The sequence below is a fragment of the Patagioenas fasciata genome, unplaced genomic scaffold (genome assembly GCF_037038585.1).
Source record: "Patagioenas fasciata isolate bPatFas1 unplaced genomic scaffold, bPatFas1.hap1 Unplaced_236, whole genome shotgun sequence".
Lineage (NCBI taxonomy): Eukaryota > Metazoa > Chordata > Aves > Columbiformes > Columbidae > Patagioenas > Patagioenas fasciata.
Genome location: NW_027288662.1, coordinates 72670 through 99188, shown reverse-complemented (window position 1 = coordinate 99188; position 26519 = coordinate 72670). Strand labels below are relative to the sequence as shown.

Genomic DNA, 26519 nt, shown 5'->3' with positions numbered 1-26519 from the left:
ACAGCTTCTTTTGAGACTTCTGAGGGTGCAGCTGCTGAAGAGGATCCCCCAAGAAATGAATCATTCTGCTGCAAGAGGGATTTTTTCTGTGCTCTGCTCTATGGAACGCACTCTCTGCTACCTGTATCCCCGTCTCTCCCCCAAAAGATACCACAGAGTTGCATTTTGTGTCCATCTGCTAAAGCAGGGATGCAAAGTTGTACATTTCCATACATATTCTCCCCCAGTGCCCCAGCACAGCATGCTCAGGGAGGTTTATCTGGTACAGCAGGATGCTACTTCCACCCCTCCCCGTAAGAAAACTTGTTTGAAAACACTACACAGAGTCCTGTTAATGTCGTAATTCATTTATGCAGATGGTCATTGCACAATGTCAGCAGTGGTTCCCACATCTCCCCACTGAGGGCCTGATCCTGGCCCATCCCCAGGCATCTGTCCCTCTGTTGACCCATTTTGTGGCCCCCAGCTCAGAGCTGGGTGACTTTTTTCTGGCAGACCCACTGACAGGCCCATCTGCAGTTATCAGAGATGATCCTGTCCCCTCTCAGCACCCCACATCTTCTGCCTCCATCCCAGGGGCTCAGCTGGAACCTGGGGATGCAGGTGGGAATGTGTGAGCATGTGCCTTGCCACAAGGGTCACTTGGGTGATGGGGATGCCCACACCCCAACACCCAGAAGTGCTCACCGGCTCTGGTCCAGGTGGGAGCCATTCAGCCAAATCCAGCCCTTCCCAGCGGAGGGCATGGAGAGGCCAATCCAGAAGTAGCGGGTGGGATTCTGAAGGATTTTATTTAGGAAGTCCTGTACTGGAAGAGAGGGCAGGTGGTAATGCTGATGTGTCATTGATCACCATCCCCAAACAGGCTCCAGCCTGTCTTCAAGCAGACCCATCGCAGGACTGAGCCTCACTGGTGTCCCCCACACTCTGACACTGGCAAAGGCCCTGCAGAGGTCTGGGCACAGGGCTGGGTGCCGACTCCAGATTTCTGGGCAAGGCTTCACCCCTTCTCAGGTACCACCAGCCCCAGGACCCGTCCCACATCCCTGATGTCATTGGTCCCTTTACCAACTCATCCTGGTCTTCCGGCATCAGCAGCTCAGCCCCCCGATTCACACAGTCCTCCTGGCTCTCGCTCCAAGAGCTGGTCTCATCAGCAGCCCAGTAGCACTTGGTCCCATGCAGCGTCCAGCCCGAGGGGCAGATCTTGCACCCCTCATCCTCTGCAGACGGACATATGGACACTGCAACACTAAGGCACCCAGGGTGGAGATAATGCCAGAAGTATGCTCATGGCTTATTTGGGGGGGTAAGGGGTCCCAACGAGGGGATGCCAAGAGGAGTGGGTCACCTTGCAGGGGACACAGGCTCTTCCTCAGCTCCAGGCAGACTCCATGCTGATCGGCACAACGGTGTCTCCATGATGTGTTTACGCATCCCATAGTCCCCTCAGTTTGTCCCCTCTCTGCCACCAGCCAAGACACTGGGAGAGACAGATCCTCAGCCTGGTTTTGGGGGTATCCTGTGTGTGTCCCACCCCCTCTAAAATAAAGCAAAACCCATGGGGGCCAACTCACCACAGCCGATGAGGGACAGGGACAGGGCGGCTGTCAGGGCCCTGAGAAGACAGTGGGGACGTCGGGTGGCTGATGTGGGGGCATGCGCCCACTGTGGGGCAAAACCCTCCTGGGGCTCTGGCAGGCCACATCCTGCAGAAAGTAACAGGGGAGTTCAAGAGCATCTGTCAACACCGCTCCATCCCCAGAGAGCCCCAAGCAGGGTGGACGGGGGGGTGATGCCTCCAAATCCCTGCAGCCCCCCCTGCACAAAGGGGTGACCCCAGGAATGGACCAGCAGCAGCAGGAGCTGAGTGTCCCCCAAAAATCCCTCTGCTTCCACTTTTGGGGTCACACACCTGGAGAAAAGCTCCACCAGACCCTCCTCCCACACTCCAGGCCTCAAGTTGACTTGAGCAGCCCTCGGAGAAACGAATTGCAACACCCTGTTTCTCCCATCACACCTGTCTCACCCCCACCATATTTCCTCTCTCTTCCACCAATCTGGAGGGGGGATACACACCAACAGACACAGCTCCCCATTACCTGCATCCTGGAGGGGACCCGAGCTCCCTGCAGCCCCCCGCTTCCTCCTTTGATCTAAGACCATGTAACCATCCTCATCCTCCATGTCACGAAAGAATCAGGAAGGCACAGGGCTGGGGACATGGAGGAGGGGACAGGAAACCAAACCACTGATGACCACACAGGGCTTTTGCTGTCAAGGTGTGAACTGTCAGCAGGGCCAGAGCTTCCTGCCACTATTGCAGCTAAACAGCCCCAAAGTTGCCAGGATGAGCAGCCCCAACACCCAGTAAAGGCCACAAAGGTGCTTTTCCTCTAGAGAAAGGGAAGTTAGGGTGCAGGGCTGCTGCCTACAGAGGAAAGGAGAAATTAGAAAAATCCCTCTTTCCGCACAAAAAACCCCCCACAGTGGACAGGAAAAACATAAATACGTACATCTTTGCAGAGCTTGTTAACCAGCTTTTCATACCGACAGGTCAGTGCCTGTGGTTGCACAAGCCGTGGATGTGGTGAGTGATGGGCACATCAGGAACCCCTATATCCCCACTTCTCCTAATTGGCAGCTATTTCATTAGCCTAATTAAGCACTATTTAATTACTGCTGGCACTACCCCCTTTCTTTCATCCTCTGCCAGACAACAGCAAGCAACTGCACTCAGTGCACTGCAAGACCGCCCATTTCCTTCCAGGATTTAATGGCAAAACATGGGGAAACGTGGAGAAAACAGCACCAAAAATCCACTTTGCTGAACAGAGGAGGGGAAAAGGGGATATGAGGGGACAAGAGAAGATCCCCTCCATGTGCTCCAATATCCCAAAAGTGAGGGCAGGAAGGGAAAGGACAGGGCTGCCTTCAGCCAGCACCTTCTGGAACTGACGAGACAACCATGAAAAGTTACCACGTTTTAAGAAAAAAAATAGTAGAAAAATAGCAACAAGGTCTGTCCTGGTCATGTGGGCCACACAAAGTCCACGTCACACTCTGGCAAAGGGCCAGGGACCTCAGCCAGGCTCTCCGTACCCATCTCAGCACCTTGAGCTTCATCACCATGGTGCAAAAGCCTGAGTCGGGACTCGCTGGAATTTCAGGCTGTGTACTCTGAACTTATTTCGATCTTGCTACTGAGTGACAGGGGGTGGAGCTTGCAGGCTGGTACCAGGAAATACTGTCAGCAGAGACTGCAAAAATCTAATAACAGTAAACAAGCTGCCTGGAAGACGGAGGAAGGGCATCCCATAAGAAACCAAGAAGCCTCCATACCCAGAACAACTGGACCAAATCATGTGAAGAGTAGGTGCACAGACTGTGATGGTTGAAGAGCCCAAGACTCTTTGTCTTGGGGTCCGTCCCCTTGAGAGGCACCCAGTCCAGGCTGTTTCTTTGCTGTACCTTTCAATTTATTTCTTTATTTTGTCTTTTGATTAAATTTGCTTTTAAGCATAGACATTTGAGACTATGCTACAGGAAATCTAGGGTCAAGAACGTTTATTTAACAAAACGATTATATTACTTACAACTAACTTCCCTGCTGACGATTACTAATCATCTAAACCTTGCAAAGCCACACGTTTTCTGTATTATTCTTGCTGCTTGTCTATTGATCCCGGTGTCCATGGGTTCTGCCTTGCTGTAATCAATTCTCAACAATGCTGGCAGTGTTCCAAAGCCATGTCAGAGAAGCAGATGCTGGGGTTGTCCAAAGGGATCCTTTATCCCTCACATGCAGCTTCAAGCTCCCAAGAAGCCAAAACTTTATTTTTTAGGGCTGCCTCCCCAATTTGTTTTCTTTAATACCAAAACCTCCAATAAAATTCCACCACCTCAATTGTGTTGCAACATAGAATGTGAAACAATAAATCTTAAAAAAAAGTTAAGGCGGGTTTAAAAGCCCTTCACTTCGATTGGCTGCCTTCACCGTCACTCCTGATTCTTGCGCTCTGAATGGCCAGAGCTCTGGGAGGGCTGTGAGAGACTAAGGACAATAATATCCTGGTATGTCTAAGTGCGGAGGGGTGCCCGGGAGCTTCCTGAGCTCGGGGACAGGAGTAACTCAGGTAGGGACCTCCCGTCGGTCACTCGGGGGAGAGGGTGAGGGGAGCTGTGGTGAAGAGAGCCTGGCGGGCTCCCCTTGTCGCCCCTTTCTCTGGGGCCCGGGAAGGAGCAGCTGCTTGTGGGTTCCCGCTGTCCCCCCCAGCAGGGGTTGGTGTGCGTACGCTCGGAAGACGGAGCCTGTTTCCCAGCAGCTGTGGCTAATTCTCCTTTTTCTGTCGGACAGAAGGGATCTTGTAGAGACTTTCTTCTCCTTGGCCTCTCTTCAGCTTCCCAGTGCCGGAGCTGCTGAGGGGCTCCAGCCCGTAGCCCCGTAGGAATCAGTGAACATTGTGTGGGTGACTTACTGGCAGCGGCTGCCTGGGGCTTTCCCAGCCGCGCTTGGGCTCGGTCTGTCGGGCTCCTCCGTTCCCGCTGGCCCCGGGGCTCGGTAGGTGGGTTCCCGGGCGGGACTGCTCCTGCGTGGGCTTTCCCGGGCAGTAGGTTCTGCTTCAGGACCCCCAACTCCACAAGCCTTTCATGTCTCTCTGGGGGTTGGTGCTTCCTTCCTCGCGGGGGGGGGAAGAGGGGCGTTTCGGGGAGGAGCCCTTCCTGTTTTTCCCATAAGGGAGCGCCCTGTTGTCCAAAGACAATTATTATGCAGGACGCTTCAGAGCCCGTGCTGGAAGTGCTTGCCAGGGCAGGAGCTGCTGGCACAAGCCCATGGGAGCAACTCTGGAGTTCACAGTCCTTGGCCAAGCTGTGCCAGCTCTGCAGTTCTCTTTGCGAGCAGCTGGTGGTTTGCTGGTGTTGGCATTTGCACGGGCAGGACAGGGAGCTTGTGCTCCCACAGGTGCAAGTTTCGGTTTCCAATGTGATCTGTGAGGCCAGAGCTATACCAGATAAATGGGGGAAGAAATGTTGGTTGTAGGTATGTATCAGTTCCTCCTAGATCTGCTTTGCTCCCTCCCGTGCCCTGACTTCAGTCTTCCTCCTAAGCACCCCACAGTACCTTTGCTCAGGCTTCCTTCATCCCATTCCCCCAGTTTCCAGCCCCTTGGTGGCTTCCAAAGGCTCAGTGTGTCATTCCCAGCTTGGGGTGCTGGGGCTGGTGATGTGATGAGTGGAGAAGGGTTCAGCAGATGTTTTGGGAGACCCTGGACACCCTTATTCCTGTGCCTGGGACCCTGCTGGAGGTGGAGCAGGAGGGGTGAGTGGTGGGAAGGTTGATGCTCCCAGCCAGCAAGTGCCTCATGGCCAGTCTGGGCAGGGTGTGGAGAGGGTGCTGAGGGCCAAGGGCTGATCCGTGATCTCACTGACTCTCTGTTTGTGTCCGCAGGTGCTGGGAACTGGCCGCGGTGTCACAGGCAGAGCAGGAACAGGGCAGGGTTGTGCTGCCAACACCTTTCCAAGCCTGCATATCACTGCAGGGACACAGCTGACCTTTTAAGTCAGTTGTGACAGCTGTCAAGCAGCAGAATTAAACATCCTGATCTACTGCATCATCATCAAGTTCAAGTTCTCCGCAGTCTCCCAATACAAAGGTAACAGCTGTGGTCATAAAACTGCATTCAAGCTTGGCTGGAAACAGGCTTTGGCAGTGGCTATGATGCCTTGGACACAAGGTCATACTTGTGACAAGCAAAGAGATTTACTCTCTCATTTGCCTTTGGGACAAGGGGTGAAGAACAATGTCTGTGACAGTGACAGTAATGTGGAGCAGCCCCTGGGTCATCAGTATGGAGGGGCTATCCTGTCCCACTCAGTGGGGTGAGGGCAAGCTTAGCTTTTAAATACTCTGTGTGGTACCCGGGAGTAATGACAATTACTTGAGAGGTTCATTTAAATAATGATTTTACTTAAAACTCAGTGGAATTACAGTGAATAGTGGCTTGGCAAAAGTCTGTAACTACATCATAAAACTTAACAAGATTTCTATGACAATATTCACAACGGTGTTACCTTTATGTGCCCAGAATAAACTTAAAAACAGAGAGAGAAAGAAAAAGAGAGATGGATATCAGAAGAAAGATTTCGCCACTCCACAGATTGGTTAATCAAGCAATGCTGACTCTCTCTGTAGTTCTCAGGGTAGTGGGTGTGATGCAATGCAACTCAGTGCAACCAGTGTCCCCAGTGGCAGGGTTTAAATACTTTAGTCCATTTGAATGCAAGATAGGAGAGAATGGCTCATGTCCTCCCTCTGCTAGCTTCTCATGCTAGTTAAGGAGATTGCTCCAGAAGTGAGTTAGTTGGTTCTCTAGGAGTAGCTGGTGATTTGTAATTCCCCTTAGCCTGTTGTAACTTCTGTATGACCCTGCTTTTGTGCAAGCATGGTTAATGCCTTTATCTCAAAGGTTGGTGGCTTCATCTTGCAAAGAATATGGTTGGGCCTTAAGGAAGTGATACCGTCCCGCTTCTGCAGAACTTCCTTCTCTTCCTTCTAGAAGTTGCAAAAACAATTGTTTAAGGCATAACAAGGTGCATATTATGTCCGTCACACCACCCTGTGACTTAAACACTTGTTTTGCCTCGTCGATTGTAGTGGTCTTTGCATTACACCATTTTCTCCACCCAGTGGCTCAAACAGACATCTTGGCTTCTTCTAGGGTTGTGATTCTTATGTAGCAAACAGAAAGTGTAAAGAGAGAGGAACTGCAAGACAGGGATTGGGGGAGCAAAGTACCTCCCACTGTAAGTGAAGATCAGGTTTGTGACTGCTTGAGGAACCTGAATATCCATAAGTCTATGGGACCTGATGAGATGCATCCCAGAGTCCTGAGGGAATTGGCTGATGTAGGTGCCAAGCCACTCTCCATGATATGTGAGAAGTCACAGCAGTCAGGTGAAGTTCCTGGTGACTGGAAAAAGGGAAGTATCACACCCATTTTACAAAAGGGTAGAAAGGAGGACTCTGGGAACTACTGACCTGTCAGCCTCACCTCTGTGCCTGAGAAGATCATGGAACAGATCTTCCTAGAAGCTGTGGTGTGGCACAGGGAGGTGATTCTGGAAAGCCAGCATGGCTTCACTAAGGGCAGGTCCTGCCTGACCAACCTATTGGCCTTCTACAATGAAGTAACTACGTCAGTGGACAAAGGAAGGGCTACAGATGTCCTCTATCTGGACTTCTGTAAAGCCTTCAACATGGTCTGACACAACATCCTTCTCTAGATTGGAGAGGTATGGATTTGATGGATGGACTGTTCAATGGATGAGGAACTGACTGGGTGGTCTCATCCAGATAATAGCAGTCAATGACACAATGTCTGGATAGACATTGTAACAAGTGCTGTTCTGCGGCTATTAGCTCTGAGAAGACCACTCAAAGGGGGTCTTTGGTGGGAACCCCATTTCATTGTTTGGCCAGATGTGACTGTGGACATTACAACGTAGTCCAGAATCTTCTCGGCTAGTCTGGGCACCTCGTTTGTTAAGGACCCTGTCAAGTGACCAAGGGTCCTACCCCTCCTGAGCCATCAGTTGATAAAGGTGAAGCTGACTGACAACACCTTGGTACTATTCTAGGTGTATATATGTGGGGACAGACACAGTGGGGCATAGAAGGTGCTAAAGAGCCATCAGCCTCCTCCTTGAAAGCTCCAGATTTCAGGGGCATGTGCAAGTGCCACACAATCCATCCCGTGTCCACAGTCATCTGACAGACTGCTTTGGAGTAGTGGTGCAGTCACCTCCTGCCTCCAAAGTCAAAAGGGGGCATTCTGTCGATGAATTTGAATTCCCACTGTGGATCATCATACCTTATGTGTCGTTTTCTTGTTGCAAATCAGCCTACATTAGAACAGAATAATACAACAATTACAAATATTGGAGAAAGCTGGTTAGTTATCCTAATAAGGAAAACAAATGCATTGAAAGATTTATTTTACCAGTTAGTAATCTATACAATTCTGATATGCTAATACCTCTAATTTACAAGCTCAAGACATCTTCTATGGTTACTTTAGATACCTTACACATTAAGACCCAGAATGGAAACAAAAGCCAAATTACTCTGAACTACATCTTCATCCCCCCATCACTGATAAAACAGACAGAACTTCTCTGACAAACAATTGTTAATAGGTTTTGCTGTAACTTTTTAGCTGTCCCCAGGTAACATCACTGGCCTCCTTCTTCGGTCTCTTCTATTTCTTCGTTACCCTCTGCTGCAGGGACAGGTGCTGCATCTCTGGTACTGGGTCCTGCGTCATGTTTGTCCAGCTCATGGAAAGATTTAACATATTTCGCAGGAAGCCACTTTGGTCCTGTTGGAAAAAGAACACAAGCATACCCCCTCCCCCAGGTGATGAGTTCTACAGGCCCTTGCCACTGACTCTTGTGCGGGGGATCCTGGTATGAAACCTTTGGTATATGTTGCATTGTCTAATTGTTCTTGAGCTGTCATATTCCCCCTTTTTTGTTTTAATAACATCTGTTTCAGTGTGGAATATGCTCATTCAACAATAGCCTGTCCAGTGGGAGAGTGTGGAATACCTGTGACATGCGAAACACCCCATTGCTGTAAAAAATATTGCGTGGATCTCACAGTATATCCAGGACCATTGTCAATTTTAATCTGTTGTGGCACTCCAAGCATAGAAAAACAGCAGGTCCAGTGACGCTGAGCATCTCTGCTTTTCTCACTTGTATGCACAGATGCATGGAGCATACCTGAAAAGGTATCTATAGAAACATGTATATATTTCAAACGGCCAAAAGATGAAACGTGTAACATCAGACTGCCAAATGTCATTAGCTGAGAGCCCACGAAGGTTAACTCCAAGGGAGGGCGAGCTTGTAATCAGACCTTGACATTCCGGGCAAGAGTGCACTATGTCTCTCGCTTGCTTGAGAGTGAGACCAAGCATCTTTTTTAAGGCAGCAGCATTCTGATGGAAGAAAGCATGTGAAGCCCTGGCAGACTGGAAGTGGACTGTAGCTACAGTATAAGAATCCGCAACTGCATTACCTTCACTTATGGGACCTGGTAAAGTTGTATGAGAGCGTATATGAGTAACAAACAGTGGGTGTTTGCAAGGCTGTAATGCAGTTTGCAATGATGAAACATATCAAAGAGCTGCTGGCGTGAGATTTCTTTAAGCAAAGCGGAGGGGATGCGCTGTAGGACCTTGACTACATACTCAGAATCACAAACCAAATTTAGAGGTTCCTCCCTAAAAAGCTCTGAGGCATGCAAAACTGTGCCAAGTTCCACTAATTGGGTTGAACCTTCAAGAATTTGAACAGAATGATGCCAATAGTTATTTTCACGGCAGACCACTACAGCTTTATGAAACTTCCCTGAACCATCAACAAAAACTGTGAGCATGTGGGATAGGACCAAATACAAGTACGATCTGTGGTCTGATATCAAAGACATGCAGATTCTGCAGCAATTTACATTTAGGTATGCCAAAAGCTATGCTGTTAAGAAAATCAGCTGGTGCAATTTGCAAGGACATAGATTGCAAATAAAAAAAAATAAAAATCTGATTTCACAAAAGGTACATATATGACAGATGGATCACAGCCCACTAAAGCCTGAATCTGTTCTTTGCATTTTTTGATCAGAGTAGCAATCAATTCCAGGGGCTGAGTAATAGTTTTATGGAAAGAACTGGGCAAATAAATCCACTCCAAGTATATCAGTCTGTTTGCATTCTCATCAGGCTGTCCCACAATAGCCACAGGTTGTTTCTGTATTGTAGCTGTAAACAGGCAAATCTGCAAATCCAATCAAATGCTGTCAGCCTGTAAGTTTGTAATTTTGTGTGCTACCAGCTCTAATTTTCTCTGTGCCTATGGAGTTAAAGTGTGAGGAGATGTTAAATCTCAATTTCCATTTAGCAAATTAAACAGATGCTGGAGTTCATGGTTAGAAATTCCAAGCATGGGTTGTACCCAGTTAATTGTACCCATCAATATCTGTAAATAATTCAATGTTTTAATGTCATTATTAATTGTCAAAGGCTGGGGTCTGATCATAGTTTCTGTTAAAATCCAGCCCAAGTATTTCCAAGGAGGCACAGTCTGCACTTTTTCCTGTGCAACTTGTAAGCCATGAAGTTTCAGAGCTTGAAGTAAGTGTGTTACTGCCCCCTGGAGACAATCAAATTGTTCAGCACAAGCTAAAATGTCATCCATGTAATGATATATTATAGCCTCTGTAAATGCACGTGTAGGCTGCAGAGCGGTACTCACAACAAGCTGGCAAATTGTGGGGCTATTCGTCATACCCCGAGGTAAAACCGTCCACTGATAACGCTGCATAGGCTGAGCATTGTTAATGCTGGGAACTGAGAAAGCAAAATACTGAGAATCGTCAGGATGTAGTGGAATGGTAAGAAAACAATCCTTTAAATCAATAATGTGTAGTGTCCAATTACTAGGCAGCATAGTGGGATTTGGGACAACAGGTTGTAAGGCTCCCATAGATTGCATTACTGCATTAATTGCACGTAAATCTTGTAGCAAACGCCATTTCCCTGATTTTTTCAGGAAAACAAAAATTGGAGTATTCCACGGACTTGTGGAAGGTACTATGTGTCCTGCCTGCAGCTGTTCTTGAACTAGTGATTGAGCCTGGAGCAATTTTTTCTTCTTCAAGGGCCGCTGGTTGACCCAAACTGGCCTATCTGACAACCAGGTAAGTTTGAGCAGGGATTTTAGATCACTGACCCTTAAGATAAATTTGTGTCTGCAGTGGTTAAAGTAACATGCCATTGCTGTAGCAAATCCCTACCCCAAAGGTTGATAACAGTCTGTAGAACATACGGCTGAATCCAAGCTGAAACTTTATCTGGGTCAACAACCTGCAATACCCGAGCACTTCTCATAGGTGTTTGACTTCTTCCAGTTCCAACAAGCGTGGTCATAGCTACTTCCAGGGGCCAGTTTTCTGGCCATTGTTGTTTAGAAATGATAGAAACATCCGCATCAGTATCCACTAGCCCTGTATAAGGTCTGCCCTGAATTGAAACAGTAACCACAGGTTGCTGTATAGTAATCTCCTGGGACCACAATACTTGTGGTTGGCCAGAACTCCCAAAACCAGAATCACCTCATCCAGCTGTAGCTGAGGGACCCAGTACGGCAAAAGGAACAGTTGTGCAGTTCACTGATTAGCTAGAATTTTGCAGGGAATCCGAGTGGCTGTGACCATGATTTTAATCTCTCTGAGACAGTCTGCATCAATTACACCAGTAAGGACAAATATACCCTGTACACTAACACTAGAGCATCCAACAATCAATCAAAAAAATCTATTAGGTAAAGGTCTCCATACAGAGGTAACTGCTATATATACCCAGGAGTCTGTAATTAACAATTCTGTTGCAGTTGCCAAATCCAAGCTGGCACTGCCTGCTGTTGAAGGGGCAAGATCATAGACTGTGCACCGAATTGCGATATTGTTGCTGTTCCGGGGGAGAGATTGTTCTGTGGCTGGGAAGTTGAATTCTGAACCCTCTTGGACTGCGGGGCACCGGGTTTCACGCCCCTCTTGCCATTTCCTGGCAGGGGTTTCCCTGATCTGTGAAACTGAGATTTGCAAGAATCACTCCAGTGATATCCTTTCTGACAGCAAGGGTACAACCACGGTGCGCATTCTCTTGGTGCTTTATAGCACTTTTGAGGACAGTTTTTACTGACATGACCCTCATTACTGCAAATAAAGCACTTAAGACTCGCTTGATTTATGCTGAGCTGAGACAACGCGGCTGCGAATACCAAAGCCTGAAATGTTTCAGTCCCTATATTCTGACAAGCCTTAACGTATTGCGTGATATCAGTGGCTTTACCTTTCACCAACAACAAAGCAGCCTGACAGTCAGAGTTAGCATTGCCATATGCTAGTTGCAGCAGTATAACTTTTGCTGCATCTTCATTTTCAACCTGTCTTGCTATAGCGGTTTGCAATCTGTCAACAAAGCTTATATAAGACTCCTGCGGTCCCTGTCTTATTGTTGCAAATGAGCTTACACGCTGCCCTGCCTCTGGGATCTGATGCTACACTGTAATAGCAATGCGAGTTGCCTGCTCAAAACCTGCCACGGAAGCCCAGCCTGCACCTGTGGAGTGATATACTGTCCGGTTCCTAGCAACATATCCTGATTTATCCCTGCTCCTGATGACAAATTTTCCAGGACCTGTTCAATCGCAAGATCTCGATAGTCTAATTGCCAAACAGAATATTGCATTGGTGTCAAAATTGTTTTAGCAAGCAATTTACAATCTCATGGAGTTATGATGTATGTGGCACCAATACCTTCAACAATCCCCATTGTAAAAGGACTGTGTAACCCATTCTCTTGCACAGATTTTTTTAACTCCTTAACCATTGTATAAGGTATTGCATCATATTCTGGTGGTTGTTGTGGTTTGTAAATAACTGGGAAGGCGAAAGAAAAATTGCCGTGCTCCATAGCCTTTTCACAGCATTTTTGCATCACCCCTTTGTGTTCTGCTGTCTTAGTCATGAAGGGGTGATGCTGTATAAGCATCATTAAAATCAGGCAAAGGAGGTGCTGAGAGCGAAGTTTTAGACTTCTGTCCTAGCTCTTCACAAATTCCTGCTGTATCTTTACACGGCTGTGATGGCATTAATGATGGATATAGAACTGACTCTTTTTTGAGATCTACAGAGCCTGACTCAAAAGGATTAGTGCTGTCAAGATTCAAATCATTAGCAACCTGCTCATTTGTATTTTTCTGGTCATCCTCCCCCGTTTGCCTTTGCATTATGTGCTCTGCCGACTGCAACTGCGATAGCGCAGAGTATGCAAGTCTCCAAGTAATATGCAAACTATCGGGAACTGCAAAACCTGAATTCTTTTGTGTGTGTAGATGTTCCCTGACCTGTTTCCAAATTTTACTGTCAAACGTCCCCTCACTTGGAAACCAAGCACAATTTCCTCTCACCCATACCAGGAGCGAAGCTACCTGCTTCTCAGAAATACGATACCCAAAGAACGTAATATCTGCAGTAAAACCTGCAAATACAATTTATGTTCCTGAGAAGCAGCTTGCCCCATACTAACACAATCCCACAGCTCTCTTGTTCAACAAGGACTGCTTGTCCTTATGTATACTGTAGGGATTAATGTAGCTACAAATAAAATTTACTCAGCCGTCGGATTGCGTGGTCGCCGCCAAACACACTGCTCGACGAAGAGCCTCCAGGGGTCACACACTCGCACAGGGCACCATTTGCGGTGATTGGGAACAACGCATGCTGGGACACAGACAGAGATTCACACAGAGACAGAGATCTTGTTCTGGAAAAAAACACAGAGCCTGGCCAAGCAGAGAGCTGACCTAGGCCGCCTTCTTTATTCACCATTGACAATTTATAGAATTTACAGGTACGGGCCTGGACTAAGATGTTTACATAAGATGTTTTTCCACTAATTGTTATTAAAAACACACTAAACTCGTGATGTTTGTCTCACTTGTTTTCCACTCATTCACAGACCAGGCCCAAGGACATTCACACATCCCATGCACTTGGGGGCAGTTATCCGGCCCAAGATACCATTCTCACGCATCTGGGCTAAAACTCTTTACAATTATGAGAAACGTACTTCAACACAATCTGTCCAAGGCCCTTTATATTTTATTATGATCTGATTATGTTAGTTTTATGTCTTTGACCGTCCACATGGTCATGTTAGTATTGATCTTCCTTTATCATCCAGGTGGCTGGGACCACACATCTTGCTTTCCCACATTTTTACTTTCCAACACTGTCCCTCATGGGTCTGTACTGGGACCAGTGCTATGTAATATCTTCATCAATGATGTAGACAGAGGGATTGAGTGAACCCTGAGCAAGTCTGCGGATGACACCAAGCGCAGTGGTACGGTTGACATGTCTGAGGGACAGGATGCCTTCCAGAAGGACCTGGACAAGCTCGAGAAGTGGGCCCATGTTAATCTCATTAGGTTCAACTTGACAAAGTACAAGGTCCTGCACCTGTGTTGGAGCAACTCCTGGTATGAATACAGACTGAGGGATGAAGGGATTGAGAGCATTCCTGTGGAGAAGCCCTTGGGGGTACTGATGGATGAAAGATTGGACATGAACCAACAATATGGGCTTGCAGTCTAGAAGGCCGGTTGTGTCTTGGGCTGCATCAAAAGGGGTGTGACCAGCAGGTCGAGGGAGGTGATTCTGCCCCTCTGCTCTGGAGCCCTCAGCACAGGAAGGACATGGACCTGTTGGAGTGGGGCCAGAAGAGACCACAAAATGATCAGAGGGCTGGAAGTCCTCTCCTATGAGGACAGGCTGTGAGAGTTGAGGTTATTCAGCCTAGAGAAAAGAGGATCCAGGGAGACCTTACTGTGGCCTTTCAGTACTTCAAAGGGACCTGTAAGAAAGATGGGGACAGACTTTTTAGCAGGGCCATTGCAATATGGCAAAGGGGTAATGGTTTTAAACTAAAAGGGGAGATTCAGGCCAGACATAAGAAAGAAATTTTTTACAATATGGGTAGTGAAACACTGGCCCAGGTTGCCCAGAGAGGTGGTAGATGCCCCATCCCTGGAGACATTCCATGCCAGGCTGGATGGGGCTCTGAGCAACCTGATCTAGTTGAAGATGTCCCTGCTCATTGCAGGGAGGTTGGACTAGATGACCTTTGAATGTGCCTTCCAACCCAAACTATTCTTATTCTGTCATTGTAAGAGGTAGAGGAAACTGAATAACCATACACTTAACAATGGCCATGCCTACCATCAAAAGCATTAATCCAGTTAACAGGTTTATTCCAATTTGCGCTAACCATTTTCCACACCCAGTGAGTCCTAAAGAATGTAAAAGAGAGGTAAACCATGATCTGGGTGAGAGTTCCTCAGCCCAGTTTGTTGGCTGGAGCAATTGGGATAGTTTAGAAATCTGGTCAGCAATGTCTTTCATCTTGACACAAGCTTCTTCTATAGAGGTAGTGGCATTATGAATAGTAATACAACAGTCTCCCTTGATTAGACTCAACATTTTGCAAACTCTGTTTTCTTTAAATGATATCATATCTTCAAAGCTTCAAAATAGGGTTTACTTGTGACCACATCCATTGAATATCAGATAAATCCCTTTGTTCTGATCCTGGTCTGTGGGGAAGTTATGTACACCATGGGTAAATTATATTCAAAGAATAATGAGCCTCATAATGGGCTGCTTAAGAGGATGGAAAAAGGCATCAAAAGGAAAAATGGAACTAAACAAGGTGTAGTTGTCTCCCTGTAGGACTGACACATTTTGGAACACAATGGCTCATGAAGCCCCGATTTGAGATATCTCAAAGGTAAAATTTAATTGTGGGTGGGAGGTGTTAATCCTTCTTTCCTCAAAATTGTCCCTCAAAATATACACAATGAAATAGGTGCCATTTAGTCCCAGGATAATGTTTGGGACTTCATACCGGAAAAAGGTCTCGTGATAACTTTCTGTTAGTAGGGAGTCTGCTCTCTACTGAATAGAGCCCATTGTAACATCCTTCAGGTCCCAGTCCCACTTGGCGGGCAAATGAACGTAGGGAATCCCTGAAGTCTGATTTTGTTGTTAAATCAAGAGTTCCATTCAGTGGGGTAACAAAATAATCTCATCCATTGCTCAGCAGATTGAGGAATGGTCATACATATTCCCTGATCAGTGTGCTTCCAAACTCTCATAAATCCCTGAATCAATTTCCATGCAAGGTTTGGAGAATTATTGTTTCCACTCTTTCCTCTCCTTGACTGGTAGAGGGGAAAAGGTAGGAAACCACCCAGAACCAAAACCAAGACGACATATACATCCTAAAAGTATGATCAAACTAACAGTCAAAGCCACAAAGTGGAGGCTAAAAGCTAAACCTGTGCCCTAATAAAGCATACACTTTTGACAGACAAAGATCAATTTATTTCCTCTTCTCCCTGCAAGGAAATAAAAAGGAAAAACATAATCCATCATCAAACTGGCTTTAAGAAGAGGAAACAATCCACCTAGTATTGATTTTATGCTCCCTGCCACAGGCATCAGTGGCCACCCAGGTATACTTACTGAAAAGGGGTGTTTGGTACCAGGGTGACTTGTTCCACTTTGGGGAGTTCAACCAGGATTGGTTGTCCAGGATAATGGAGAAGATTTATGGGGTCTTTAGTTTATTTCACCCCAGGAAGTATAGATGGAGACTTTGAGTAAAGTGCAGTAATTCGTGGGCATCTGTTAACTCCCCAGCTGTTGTTTATTTTGGTCATAGCTTCTGAGAGTTGCACAGACCATCCAGGATCATGGGGTTTCACAAAACATTTTAACAGACCATTTGTTCTTTCTACTATCCTGTTTGCTTGGGGTTAGTGAGGGGTATAAAACATCTGCTGTATTCCCTCAGTTTTTGGTCACTCCTGGACCACCCTGGCAGTGAAGTGGCTGCTGTTATATTATTGAATTGATTTGGGTTTTGATAAGAAACTAAACCACAGTTTCAGCTTTTACACTGTATTTCCCTGGTTGCCCATGTCACTGCTCCAGCTTGGACAAATCCTGATACTGCTTCCACCCCAACAAGCAGGTATCGTTTCCCTTCTGATCTCTAAAAGGTCCTATGTAGCCAACCTGCCAGGTTTCCCATAGTACTTTCCCATCCCACAGGTGGAGCAGAGGATCTCACAAAGAGTGTTTTCGTATTCTAATATGTCATAGGAATCAGGCAAAAATTGCTGTCCTACTTAGTTCTTGGGTAACGGGCCATCCTCTACTCCCAGCTTCAAGAAGGTCTCTGTCCTGAGTGACCATGCTTAATGTGCACCCATTCTAGTAGGTGTTCCCCTTTCTCCTCTTCCCCCTCTTTTGCCAGCATACCCAAGTGGGTGAGTGAGTCTACTTGGCTACTCCAGATGTGTGCTGGATGATTTCAACCCATGGCTGATACTTTAAATCAGTTGTAACAGCTGTCAGGCAACAGAATTAAACATTCCTATTGCATCGCTATGATGTTCTCTGCAGTCTCACAATATGAAGGTAACAGCTGTGGTCATAAAGCTGTGTCCAAGTGTGTGAACCAACGCAGGCACATCGCAAGAAGAGCCAGAGGCCACAAATGCATTTGCAAAGAGCAAGTTTTATTTCAGTCACCTCTCTACCAGGGGATCTCTGAAGCAGCACCTAAGCTACTGCGCAGAGGTGACACAAAGCAGGGATGCAGGCGCTGCAGAGTTCAACCCTGGTAGAAGATCACTGGGTCTGCTGAGCTCACCTGTTATTTCAAGGCTTCAAGCAGGTGCAGCCTCTGCTTTCTCACAACAAAGCAGGAGTCTCAGGTATAGTGATAGCTGCCTTAGAGTTTCTCACAGGACTATGTTATCTAAAACACAGGTTCTACTTGTCAAGCACACAAGGTCAGTAAAACAATTAGTGTGATGTATGTGCCTTTTCTACACCACAGCTAAAGTCGCTTGAGTGTATTTACAATTCACCTCCTTGCCATTCTTGTGCAATTCCCATACACCAAGGTTGGCTGGAAACAGGCTTTGGGAGCGGATAAGATGTCTTGGACACAAGATCGTGCTTGTGACAAGCACAGAGATTCCCCATCTCATCTGCCTTTGGGACAAGGGGAGAAGAACAGAGTCTGTGACAATGATGGGAACATGGAGGAGTGCCTGGATCCCCAGTACAGAGGGGCATCCCTGAAGCCAGAGCTGCCTGGGAAGAGAAGCAGCAGAAGACTTCTGGGTAAGTGCAGGGGCACCCCTGTGCACTGTTGGGAGGGCACAGTGTCCCTGTGGGAGTGTCACCCCATGAGGACTGGGTTTGACAAGAGTGAGGCTTCTTCCAGCTGTTGGGGGGAGCATAAAACAGGCTGGAGGGTCCTTCTGCCTTCCCTGGGTGGCTGGTGTTGGGGATGTTGGGGATGTGAGGGCCAAGACAGATCTGGGACAGCACAGTTCCTCACTGCTGGTGGTTTTTTCCTCCTCCAGGTAAGTCATGCACGCTCCATGCAGTGTATGTCGTGGTGTTGGCTGTGCTCATGGCTTTGGTCCTGGCTTTGGCAGTGGCTGTTGCTGTGCTGTCAGGTAAGGGAGCAGCAGCTGCCTCTGTGCGGCCCCTCTGCACAGAGCCGTGTGTGCTGCCAGGCTGGATGCAGCCCCTTCCCCTCTGGGCTGGGGCAGGTGTTGGTGTGTGAGGCCAAGGCTGGTGGGGTCAGACCCTCAGGCTGGCTGTGTGAGTAAAACTTCTCCTCACAGGATTGCAAGTGTATCTACTTTCCATGCACATTTGCATGTGTATTTTCTGTGCTCAATATGAGCACGTGCAAAATTAATCCTCGCATAATCGCAGGTGTATTTTCCTCCCGTGCTTCCACATAAGCACGTGTAACTTTCCGTGCACGTGTGCACGCGTATTTTCCGTGCTCAATACAAGCACGTGTATAAATGATTTCCTCATACAATCGCGAGTATATTTTCCTCCCGTGCTTCCACATAAGCACATGTAAGATTCTGTGCACATTTGCACACATATTTCTCCTCGCAGGATTGCGAGTGTATTATAAATTTACCCTCACAGGATTGCAAGTGTACACTTTCCGTGCTCACTACGAATACATGTATCTCTTTAAAATAATCCCACACCATATTCAGGCAAGTATGTACTCTTCCCAGACTCAGGGGCAGCTCCAGCATTATTTTTGGTGAAGCCATGTGTATGGACACTGTGGACCTCCTGTTGTATTAGTTGCTGGCCCTTAATAATTTTCCTCAACTGATATCCAAACCTGTATTCAAGTCACTTTTGGAGTGCTAAAACCCTATTTCTCACCGGTTTAATGAAAGTTGGTTTGGACCCTGTTGTCCCTTAAACTAACCTCGGGGTGCCTCTGTGGCAGTCGGCCATGGGGAAAAGGGACGGGATCCTCGTGATCTCCCACTTTTATATGAAGTATCATGTGAATGGGATGGAATACTTAGTTGGTCAGTTTTGGTCACCTGTTCAGTTCACTGCTTATGCCTCTCACGGTATGTGCATCCTTATCAGTGACCTTGCATTCCATTGCTATGTCTACCAAAGCATGTATGTAGTTTTCAGAAAAGTGCAGTTAGTAAGAAGACTTTAGCTGAAAGGAAAATTCACTAAAAGAGAAACTTGTTTTTAACAACACCAGGAGACTATATAAAAAGGCGTTTGTAGCAATAAATGGAGACTGCTGTTTGTACATAAGAAGAACTTCGTCTGTGTCGTTTGTCTATCTCAACTGCGACATATGGTGACCCCGACATGATACTGCATGAAAAAGGAGACGGCAGAAGAGCCGTGACGACTGGAGTTGAGCTGTGGGGACGGAGCCCGGTGCAGCTGAAAGAGTGGCAGGGAGAGCTGCCATAGATCCAGATCGTGGAGAAGACACCGACACCTGGAGTGATAGGTAAGCCACTGGGAACATGGGAGGGAACCTCTCTAAAGAAGAGAGTGTTGAAAGGCTTGTATAATAAACTGTTCGATAGCACTACCCAAGGATCTGAACTGAACTGTTAATGACATGGCACTTGTTGCTAGAGACTTTGAGATCATTAAAAGAGCAACGGGAACAGGCAGAGACAGCGGAAGGGGGTGACTTCCCTGGGATAGATTTGGAAGAAAAAACGAAAATGTGCACTGTTCTGAACCGCCCCCACCACGTTACTAATGATTCTTCAGCACCGTTCAAGTCCGCATTATCTGATGACTCAGATGAGGATGAGGGTTCACAGCATTCTCTTGAAAAGTTAAAACGAAAACAAAAGGAGTGTGTGTACCTGTTGCTCTGAGATCAGATAAAAACTGTGAAAGACTCAAGCAAAGTTAGATCTATGCAATGTAACAGCTATAGATCATTTAGGATGAAATTATGGGGATTCGTTGAAAGGGGCAGGTATCACCCAACTCTTGGAAGAGACACTAACTGGCACACTACAATTACAGGCAAGATTAGTTTCTGAAATCCTGAGGCAGTCAGCAGACCTTGCGTATCAAGCTATGATAAAGGTGCCTGAAACTGACAAAGCAGCCAAATCCTTTACAACTATTAATCAGGGTCCCAATGAGAATTACACGCAGTTTATTGACTATCCTCAAGAGGCCATCAATAAGCAGGTTGAAAACTTAGAAGCTAAGGAAGCACTGGTGTTACAATTAGCAGTAGAGAATGCTAATGTTTGCTATCAACGTGATATCTGTGAGTTTTACAGTACGTATTATGTGCTTCTGTGTATTGCATCTCTGATAAGCAAGCAGCTTGTCAGGAATGTGAGTTAATTGTTTTACTGGTTGTTGTTACAGTTGTTTCTTCATGGTATTAATTGTGTAAGTGCGCCGTAAACCTTCTCCCCACTTTTCCCATTCGCGGTGCAGGCAGCTCTGTGCTTCCCCCTCCTCCCTCCCTCTCCTCATGGTTTTGCTTATGAGATGGGGTTGGAAATTACTGTTTTCAGTCGTGTTCCTAAGAAATTGGCATTGGGAGGAGTTTTAGAACATAACAAAGCACTTGGATATATGAAGAAAGAGGATCTTGTGAAATATTGTAATCAGTGGTGGCTGCTGGATAAGTTAGATGATTGGGATAATTCTGTTCCAATACTGAGGTGCATTGTGACTGTGCTAAGGTAGTGTTCCAGTCTGTCTATCTATGGGAAGATCTATGGGATTAACCTCTAGAGAACTTGGATCTAATCCTTTTCATCAATAGATCTTCATACTACGTGAATGGAAAATGACACACGGGCTATGCAATGAGAAATTTACAAGTACATGAAGCAGAATCTCTACAACCCTTGGTGAGTGCCCAAGGGGCTGAATTAACTACATTAGGAAGAGCAGTCTAGTGGGGAAACAATCAGCAGGTAACGATTTACACTTTTCATATGCCTTCAGAGTGTGTCATGCAACAGGTACGCTATAGAAAGAACAAGGATTCCTTACCTCAGGGAAGAAAAAATATTTCTAAGAGACTGAAAACCGAATGTTGTTTGAAGCTATTCAGCCGTCAAGGGAAATTGCTGTAGTACACTGTCCAGCTCATACCAAAGGATCCAGCAAAAACCACACGAAGTATTACCTAGCGGCGCTCCAGGGCGGGCGGTGGGCGGCGCGCACCGCCGCGGGGCGGGCGGTGGGCGGGCACAGTGTAAAATCCGCCGAGCTGCGTGGTGCTGTGGCGTGTGCTGGTGGCTGTGCAGAAGGGGGGCCTGCGTGCGGGCCTCCGGTCGGTGCTACTCGGGTTTGGTCGCTCACTGCGGCGCGAGGCCGGTGCTGCTGAGGTGGGTCGGGGAGGGGAGAGGGAGAGGGAGAGGGCGGGGCGGGCACGGTGGGCACAGTGCTTGGCGCTCCTTCTCCTCCGTGCTGCCGGTCTCCCTTTCCGGCTCCCCTTTCCTCCGTGGGGAATGGCGTTTTCTTCCCCCTGGTCCCGATGGAGGAGCAGATGTTTTGCCTCCGCCGCCCCACCGCCCCGTTGTCGCTGTCCTCCCAGCTGTGGCGAGAAAGGAAGCTGTGGTGAGCCAGTCGGTGTTGTGAACCATTACAGAAGAGGGCTCAGCCCTGGAGCCCGCTTTCCCATGCGGGGGCACTGCTGCCGGTGGTGGTTCCGGGGGGTGTGGGCGGTGGGAAGGGGGATGCTCCCGGCCAGCGAGTGTCTTGTGACCAGTTTGGCCAGGGTGTGTGCAGGGTGGTGGGGAGAGAAGACGAGAGGCCGCGGCGGGTCGGGCATGGTGCTTTCCTCCCTTTTCTCCGTGCTGCCGGTCGGGCAGCGCGCTGCCCGGCGCGGCGGTGGGCGGTGCGGGGAAGGGACCTTGACGGGCTCGCTCTCCTCTTGGCGCTTCCTTTCCTCCGTGGGCGATCGCGTTTTCTTCCCGCTGGTGCTGCCTGGCAGCCGGGCGCGATTTGGGACAGAGAAGTATGGGGCGGGTGGGAGGTTGATGGGAGAAGCAGGGTGGTGCAATTCATTGTTGCTCCGAGAGGTGCTCAAGGCAGGGAAACTGATGCCTGGAGTTTGAGAAGAAACAAATCAACAGCAAAGTCAGTTATACTGCTAAGCAGGCGTTCTTTATTTTATCGGCACTGGGGAACACTGGGGATCATTCTCCATAAGTTCTTCAACGACTGGATGCTCTTGCGTTGCTTATATCCACACAACAATTACATATTCATTACAGTTTTTGGAAATTCTTAACATACATCTATACTAGGAAATAATTGCATAATCATAAAGTTAGTATCAAGTTAGTTATAATTGATTAGTTTCTTACTTACAATACATCTATTGATTGCTAGTCAAATATAAACTAAACACTCTGTATCACTTAATACCTGGCGGTGCGCTGCCCGGAGGGTGCGGGGAAGGGACTCCGGCAGCCTCGCTCTCCTCTTGGCGCTCCTTCTCCTCCGTGCTTTCCTCGCTTTCCTCCGTGCTGCCGGTCGGGCGATGCGAGAAAGGGACTTTGGCGGGCTCGCTCTCCTCTTGGCGCTCCCTTTCCTCCGCGGGGGATGGCGTTTTCTTCCCCCTGGTGCCGATGGAGGAGCGTATGTTTGTGGGCCCCCCCTCCCCATTGCTGCTGTCCTCCCAGCTGTGCTAGGGAGGGAGCTGTGATGAGCCAGTCGGTGTTATGAACCATTACAGAAGAGGGCTCAGCCCTGGAAGCCCGCTTTTCCATGTGGGGGTACTGCTGCCAGTGGTGGTACAGGGAGGGTGAGTGGTGGGAAGGGCGCTGCTCCCGGCCAGCGATTGACTTGTTGCCGGTCTGGGCAGGGTGTGTGCAGGGTGCTGGGGGCCAAGGGCTGGTCCCTCAGATCACTGACTCTCTGTTTATATCTCCAGGTGCTGGGAACTGTCTGCAGTGTCACAGGCAGAGCAGGGACAGGGAAGGGTTGTGCAGGTGACATCTTCCTGAGCCTGTGAGTCATCCAGGAGTGACTGTGGCTGATATTTGTGGCCCTGCTACATATGTAGAGTTAGACATCTGGATCTATTGCATCTTCGTTGTGTTCTCTGCAATCCACCAAGACAAGGATAACGACAGTGGTCATAGAACTGTGTCCAGGCTTGACTGGAAAGAGGTTTTGCCATCAGTTATGATGCCTTGGACACAAGACCATGCTTCCTCCCAGGAAGAACTGAAGGAGGCCTTGGGTTCCCAGGGTGAAGAGTCCATTCACCAAGAGATGCCAGGTAATGCAGGCAGAAGGGTGTGCAGGGCTCTGGGTGAGTACAGGCCCTTATCAAGTAACCTGTAGCAGCCCTCACCACATATCTATCCCTCTGGCAGCTCTCCTGTGGCTGGTTGTCCCCTGGGGCGGGTCCCTTCTGCCTCCCTAGGCAGCTGGTGTTGGGGATGGTGGGGATGTGAGGGCCAAGTCAGATCTGGGACAGCACGGTTCCTCACTGCTGGTGCTTTTTTCCTCCTCCAGATAAGTGGTGCACGCTCCATGCAGTGTATGTTGTGGTGCTGGCTGTGCTCGTGGCTTTGGTCCTGGCTTTGGCAGCGGCTGTTGCTGTGCTGTCAGGTAAGGGAGCAGCAGCTGCCTCTGTGCGGCCCCTCAGCACAGAGCGGTGTGTGCCGCCAGGCTGGATGTGGCCCCTTCCCCTCTGGGCTGGAGCTGGTGTTGCTGTGTGAGGTTAAGGCTGGTGGGGGGGAGCGTGGTCGGGTCAGACCCTCAGGCTGGCTGTGCCAGACCCTCAGGCTTGCTGTTCCCTTGCCCTGTCCCAGGGGTCCTGGGGAGGGGCAGGGACACCCCCAGCTGTGCCCTGGGGCAGGCTGTTAACCTCTGGGGTGTCTGCTCCCTGTGGATCCCTGGCAGCAAATGGGGGATCCCCATGGTGGGAGTTTGGGACTGCCCCCTTCCTTGCCCTATAGAGCTGTGTCCCCTGGTTCCTGTGGAGTGGAGTCCTCTGACCTTTTCCCCTTCCCTCTCCAGCAGGAAGAGATGGAGCGAGTGCAGCTGCGGGGCTGTGCTGTCCTGACAACTGGGTTGGCTACCGCAATGTCTGCTACTACCTCTCGAGAGAAGAGGGGAGCTGGGAGTGGAGCCAGGAGCGGTGCTCCTCGCTGGGGGCTTCACTGGCTGTGATCAAGAGGAAGTGGGAAATGGTGAGTGAGGGGCTGCTGTGGCTATGTGGGGGGTCTGGGTTGGGTGCAGACCTCAGGGTTGGTGCTGGGAGGCTGGAGGTTCTTCTAGGGACAGAGATGCAGTTCTGGCCTGTGGCCTCAGAGGGAGGGAGGCACAGGGTACAGTGTGGAGCCCAGGGAGCGTGTCCTCCCGCATGGAGGCCAGGGGGACCACAAGCACAGCAGAGCTCCAGCAGAGCAGGACCAGCGTATCTGGCCAGGCTGGGGAGCTCTTGCAGAAGCTCTGGAGCTTGGTGGAGCAGCTGTTGGGTGGGAGGTGCTGCTGTCTGGGACCTCACATGGGGCTGGGAGAGGGACTCTGGGGCAGCAGCAGCTCCTGACTGTTGTCTTCTCTCTTTCCTCTCCAGGAGTTTCTGTCACACCTCAGGGGCAACATTGATTACTGGGTTGGGCTGCGCAGACAGGATGGGCGCCCGGAGTGGGTGGACGGCAGCAGCTTCAACGACACGTGAGTCCCATTGCAATCCAGGGTCCCGGGAGACCATCTGGTGGCAGGGACCTGGTTACAGGGACTGTCTCTTGCAGGCAGCCCTTGTCCCCTCCAGGTGCTTATGGGGAGAGCTGCTTCCCCAAGGGTACTGACAGTGTCATTGCTTATTCTTGCAGGTTCCCTTTGAAGGGCCGAGAGCCTTGTTTCTTGCTGAATGACCATTATCTCTGGAGTTCAAACTGTTTCCGGAGCCACCATTATCTCTGCAGCAAGGCCCAAGCTGTGATGTCAAATAGTTGATGGGGAGAAAGGACCTTCTCCGTGCTGGGAACTCCACAACTTTGCCGCTTCTAGTTTTATATTTATATTTACTAGTGGTGTATTACTATTTTTAGTTTTTTAAACTGTATTTATCTCAATCCAAGTTTCTCCTGTTCCTTTTGATTCCCTGCCCTGTTGGAGGGGTGGAAGAGAGAGTGTCTGTCGAGGTTGTATTGCCAGTTCGGGTTAAACCACGATGGGGGAAAGAAGTTTTTTTCCTAACTTCTCCTTTTCCTTGCAAGCAGCATGCCTGTACCTTCATTTTCCTTTCTCCAGAGGAAAAGCACCCCTGTGGCTTTTACCAGGTGTTGGGGCTGTTCTCCATGGCAACTGGGGCTGTGTAGCTGCAATAGTGGCAGGAAGCTCTGGCCCTGCTGACAGGTCATACCTTGAGAGTGGTCATCAGTGGTTTGGTTTCCTGTTCGCCCCTCCATGTCCTCAGCCCTGTACCTTCCTGGTTCTTCTGTGACATGGAGGATGAGGATGGTTACATGGTCTTGGGGAAGCGGGGAGTAATGGGGAGCTCAGGTTCTCTCCAGGATGCAGGTAATGGCGGGTTGTGTCTGTTGGTTTCCCCCTGCAAAAGTGGTGTCAGAGAGAGAAAGTATGGGAGGCGGGGTGATAATGGGTGTGATGAGAGAAGCAGGGTGATGCCACTCATCCTTTCTCCAAGGGCTGCTCAGGACAGGGAAACTGAGGCCTGGGGCTGGTGGTACCTGAGAAGGGGTGGAGCCTTGCCCCAAAATATGGGGTCAGCAACCAGCCCTGTGCCCAAACCTCTGCAGGGCCTTTGCTGGTGTCAGAGTGTGGGGGACACCTGTGGGGCTTGGTCCTGGGATGGGTCTACATGGGGATGAAGATGGCCATCAGTGACACTTCAGCATTACCACCTGCCCTCTCTTCCAGTACAGGATTTCCTAAGTAAAATCCTCCAGAATCTCACCTGCTACTTCTGGATTGGCCTCTCCATGCCCTCCGCTGGGAAGGGCTGGGTTTGGCTGAATGGCTCCTGCCCATACCAGAGCCGGTGAGCACTTCTGGGTGTTGGGGTGGGGACATCCCCATCACCCAAGTGACCCTTGTGGCAAGGCACATGCTCACACATTCCCACCTGCATCCCCAGGTTCCAGCTGAGTCCCTGGGATGCAGGCAGCAGATGTGGGGTGCTGAGAGGGGACAGGATCATCTCTGATAACTGCAGATGGGCCTGTCAGTGGGTCTGTCTCCTGGTTTTGTTAAAAAACAAGTTTCTCTTTTAGTGAATTTTGCCTGTCAGCTAAAGCCTTCATCTCAGTTACATTTTCCTGGAGAACTCAGAGATTTATGAATAAAAGGTATGAATACAGAGACCCAAGGGAATGCCGTGCAGATGTGCCAGGGGAGGTTTAGGTTCAACATTAGGAAAAGGTTCTTCCCCCAGAGGGTGGTGGAGCACTGGAACAGGCTCCCCAGGGAGGTGTCACGGCCCCAAGCCTGGCAGTGTTCAAGAAGAGACTGGACAAGCCCTCAGACGCATGGTGTG

At 48.9% G+C, this 26519-nt stretch overlaps 2 protein-coding genes across 15 annotated transcripts; one reads left to right on the top strand and one right to left on the bottom strand.

Annotated features, from left to right (window-relative positions):
* Positions 1-102: 102 nt before the first annotated feature.
* Positions 103-3355, bottom strand: LOC136116419 (killer cell lectin-like receptor subfamily B member 1C). Its single transcript, XM_065862762.2, has 6 exons — positions 2103-3355; positions 1578-1709; positions 1352-1483; positions 1069-1223; positions 688-803; positions 103-591 (listed from the first exon to the last, which is right to left on the bottom strand). The coding sequence occupies exons 1-6, from the start codon at positions 2185-2187 to the stop codon at positions 468-470; spliced, it is 744 nt and encodes a 247-aa protein (XP_065718834.1). The 5' UTR covers positions 2188-3355; the 3' UTR covers positions 103-467.
* A 676-nt stretch (positions 3356-4031) lies between these two features.
* LOC139826808 (C-type lectin domain family 2 member B-like) lies at positions 4032-25095 on the top strand. Of its 14 annotated transcripts, XM_071803202.1 has the most exons (12): positions 4032-4136; positions 5450-5654; positions 8286-8416; positions 8555-8792; positions 10612-10759; positions 17602-17824; positions 18070-19514; positions 22938-23288; positions 23528-23623; positions 24035-24207; positions 24594-24694; positions 24853-25095. In XM_071803202.1, the coding sequence occupies exons 8-12, from the start codon at positions 23192-23194 to the stop codon at positions 24974-24976; spliced, it is 591 nt and encodes a 196-aa protein (XP_071659303.1). In that variant the 5' UTR covers positions 4032-4136; positions 5450-5654; positions 8286-8416; positions 8555-8792; positions 10612-10759; positions 17602-17824; positions 18070-19514; positions 22938-23191; the 3' UTR covers positions 24977-25095. The 14 variants fall into 14 exon arrangements, with proteins under 14 accessions (XP_071659303.1, XP_071659310.1, XP_071659304.1 ...); XM_071803209.1 differs by lacking the exons at positions 8286-8416; positions 8555-8792 and adding an exon at positions 20814-20967; XM_071803203.1 differs by lacking the exons at positions 8286-8416; positions 8555-8792 and adding an exon at positions 8992-9100.
* The last annotated feature ends 1424 nt before the right edge of the window (positions 25096-26519 follow it).

What these genes read in the sequence shown, in the direction of transcription:
- LOC139826808 (XM_071803210.1), top strand. Translation starts at nt 23,192, where the DNA reads ATGATGCCTTGGACACAAGACCATGCTTCCTCCCAGGAAGAACTGAAG. An exon ending in CATTCACCAAGAGATGCCAG is followed by an intron (nt 23,289 to 23,527) that starts GTAATGCAGGCA and finishes TTCCTCCTCCAG; the next exon opens with ATAAGTGGTGCACGCTCCAT. An exon ending in GGCTGTTGCTGTGCTGTCAG is followed by an intron (nt 23,624 to 24,034) that starts GTAAGGGAGCAG and finishes TTCCCTCTCCAG; the next exon opens with CAGGAAGAGATGGAGCGAGT.
- LOC136116419 (XM_065862762.2), bottom strand. Translation starts at nt 2,187, where the DNA reads ATGGAGGATGAGGATGGTTACATGGTCTTAGATCAAAGGAGGAAGCGG. An exon ending in CCTGTCCCTCATCGGCTGTG is followed by an intron (nt 1,484 to 1,577) that starts GTGAGTTGGCCC and finishes TGTCTCTCCCAG; the next exon opens with TGTCTTGGCTGGTGGCAGAG. An exon ending in CGGAAGACCAGGATGAGTTG is followed by an intron (nt 804 to 1,068) that starts GTAAAGGGACCA and finishes CTTCCAGTACAG; the next exon opens with GACTTCCTAAATAAAATCCT.